This window comes from Amphimedon queenslandica, unplaced genomic scaffold, assembly GCF_000090795.2.
Source record: "Amphimedon queenslandica unplaced genomic scaffold, v1.1 AMPQUscaffold_11463, whole genome shotgun sequence".
Lineage (NCBI taxonomy): Eukaryota > Metazoa > Porifera > Demospongiae > Haplosclerida > Niphatidae > Amphimedon > Amphimedon queenslandica.
Window position 1 is genome coordinate 1 of NW_003548295.1, and position 2,793 is coordinate 2,793.

The 2,793-nt window shown below is 32.5% G+C and overlaps 1 protein-coding gene across 1 annotated transcript in view; it reads right to left on the reverse strand.

Moving 5' to 3' along the window:
• Window positions 1-645: 645 nt before the first annotated feature.
• The window catches only part of LOC109589293 (deleted in malignant brain tumors 1 protein-like), a 5,713-nt gene continuing 3,565 nt past the window's right edge, over window positions 646-2,793 (reverse strand). Inside the window, exons 12-20 of the mRNA XM_020005398.1 lie at window positions 2,683-2,777; window positions 2,428-2,601; window positions 2,326-2,373; window positions 2,114-2,281; window positions 1,936-2,031; window positions 1,547-1,876; window positions 1,390-1,457; window positions 889-1,343; window positions 646-838 (exon numbers count right to left, since the gene is read on the reverse strand). Coding sequence (XP_019860957.1) covers window positions 763-838; window positions 889-1,343; window positions 1,390-1,457; window positions 1,547-1,876; window positions 1,936-2,031; window positions 2,114-2,281; window positions 2,326-2,373; window positions 2,428-2,601; window positions 2,683-2,777 — 1,510 coding nt within the window. The 3' untranslated portion in view covers window positions 646-762. The remainder of the gene's footprint in view (window positions 839-888; window positions 1,344-1,389; window positions 1,458-1,546; window positions 1,877-1,935; window positions 2,032-2,113; window positions 2,282-2,325; window positions 2,374-2,427; window positions 2,602-2,682; window positions 2,778-2,793) is intronic.

The following is a 2,793-nucleotide window of genomic DNA, read 5'->3' on the forward strand; positions in this document are numbered from 1 at the left end:
TCAAGAAATAGCAGGAAATATTTATAAAAGATTGAGGTAATAATAATAATAATAATAATAATAATAATAATAATAATAAAGTAAACTAATGTAAGTGATCCTAAGCAATCAGATCAGTATAACCTTTCATCATGTAAGGAAACTTATAGTTGGAACCTAATGGAGGTCTTTTAATTACTGTATTGTCCAGTCCTTGAGGATCCTAAGGTGCTGTAGTTACTAACGGTTAGGTAAGGTGGAGTGACTGTTGATAAAGAAGATTATATACATCTCTTTTCTTAACTTTTGCTGCTGGAGAAGTTTTTGAACAGCTTCTCAGTCTTATCTTGCTCATCATTTACTGCAAAAACTTACTAGACCTACTGTCACCTAGCTACCATTTTTTAATTTCACAGTAAGATAAGGTTATTCAACTTAGACTAGCCATGCAAGCTGGCAAACTCTTCCTACTCTTTTGTCTTAGTGTGGCTCCCTTAGTCTATTTTAATAATATCTATATTTATATAGGAATAATATTATTAATAATATGTATGCACAATATAAATCAACTGGCTTCATTTGGGAACAGTATAACGATAGGAATGGAAAGGGCAAAGTGAGACAATTATCATTATTAATTAATTAATTAATTGATTGATTACAGGGTACACACCCATTCACTGGCTGGTCTTCACTGGTTGTGTTAATAATGTCAGAAAAATATTAATAAAAGAATGGACAATTAACAATTAGTAATAATAAATTATAATACATTAATAAATATTAGTATAATGTTGTTATTTTGATGTCGTCATTATCTTTTTCTTCTATTTTTTTCATGTCGATGTCAAGTCTGTTACTAAATATAGAACAATACCTTTAATTCTAAAAATAGAATCCATCCATTACCTTTTATGGGGTAATAACCTTTTCTTCTTATAGAAGCAGTATCCACTGGTAACGAACACACTAATTAATATAATAATAATCAATATTGTTCCACCTGCTCCTGAACTAATGCTAATTATTAGATTATTATTATCATCATTATTAATGATGCAGAATTGTCCATTGAATCCAAACTGCCTCTCATCGTTGCATGTTGTGTCCATTTTAAATATTTGTCCGTTCACATTCAAAGTTGCATTACCAGCAGACAACCAATCCTCCATTAGCTGTAGGTATCTACTGGTACTGGTGGAGTATAGGTTAGCGGAGAATAGGACCACACCCTCTTCCCTGGTACATGTAAATCTTCTGTTGTTAATGTATTCTGATGAAAACTGGCAGTCATAGCAACGCTCCTGTATCGCCATGGTGACAGCGTTAATGATATCGTGCATTTTAATGAATTTATTACTTTCCTGTTATAAAGTAATCATTCTTAATAATTAATTAACATTAACTTACACTCCAACTGTCACATGTATCTGTGTTTAATAAATTAATTATTAACTGTATCTTTTCGAAACTTGTAACTACATAAAGAAATAACTATTAATAACTACTAATAACTATTAATAAAATAATAACTACTATGTATATTAATGAATAGTATTGCTAGTACCGTTAATGATGAAAGGGCTGCTATTGGGTCCGGTTCCAATGGAGTTGTTAGCAGTTATTGTCACACAGTACATCAGTGAAGGAACCATCACACCACCTCTTGTTGCTATGGTGTGATTAATATTACTGTTAGTATCATTATTATTAGCTGGTGCTGAGTCTGTTGCTACTGGTTCAATCCCACAGGTACCATTAACATATGATGATATATTTATATTATAATTGTTAATGAATCCACGAGCCTCAGTCAATGCTAAGGGACTCCACACCAGTTGGACAGTGTAATCATTGACCCACTCAACACTTTGTATAGTAACAGCACCAACTGGAGCTACAAGTGAAAAGAAAGTTAGTGTTTTGAAAGCTCCTTTCCTTACAAATTAGCTTTACCTAGTTCAGCAGTGAAGAAATGATTGGAAGTCTGTGGCAGTCCTGGACCAAAAATATTACTAACAACAACCTGATAGGAGTACAGGACACCAGGACCTTATGAACATAGATAATAAATAATAATAATAATAATAATCAATAATAATAATAATAATAATAATAATCAATAATATCTTACTTAGATTGCTAATGATAGCATTGTATTCACTTCCAATGACACTGACTGTCCTACTCCCTATTGTAATGTTATACTGAACTGGTACACTCTGCCCATTGTGGGGTTTGTTCCAGTGTATTTCAACTGCAGTGTTGTTCAATACACTAATACTTGAATTAGTAATAAACCCTAATATAAATATTATAACAGTATAACGATACATCTACACATACCGGGAGAAGGAAGTGGATTAGGCATATAGCCAATACGAGTGTCATTAACTATAATAATAATAATAATAATAATAATAATAATAATAGGTCATAATGGATTACCCAGTTTATCTCCATCACATCTTAAGCCAGAGTCTTCATCATGACTGCAGTCACTGGTGTCAGTATTAACTGTACAGTACTTGAGGTTAGTCTCATTTCCTGTACAATTGATATCTTTAAATTGAACTGGACCAATTCCTGGACCAAACTTATCACCACTGAATGTTCTAACATCTAAATAATGATAATAATTGAATCAGAATCAACTCAAACTAAATATGCTACACAAGTACATGTACATGCATTAGACCTTACAAGTTGGGTCATATCCCAGTTGGTAACAGGCCACTCTTGCGTCTTCAGTAGTCCATCCCTTGTGACAGATAGTTCCCCATTTCTTGTTATAACAACTTCAATTCTTCCTCC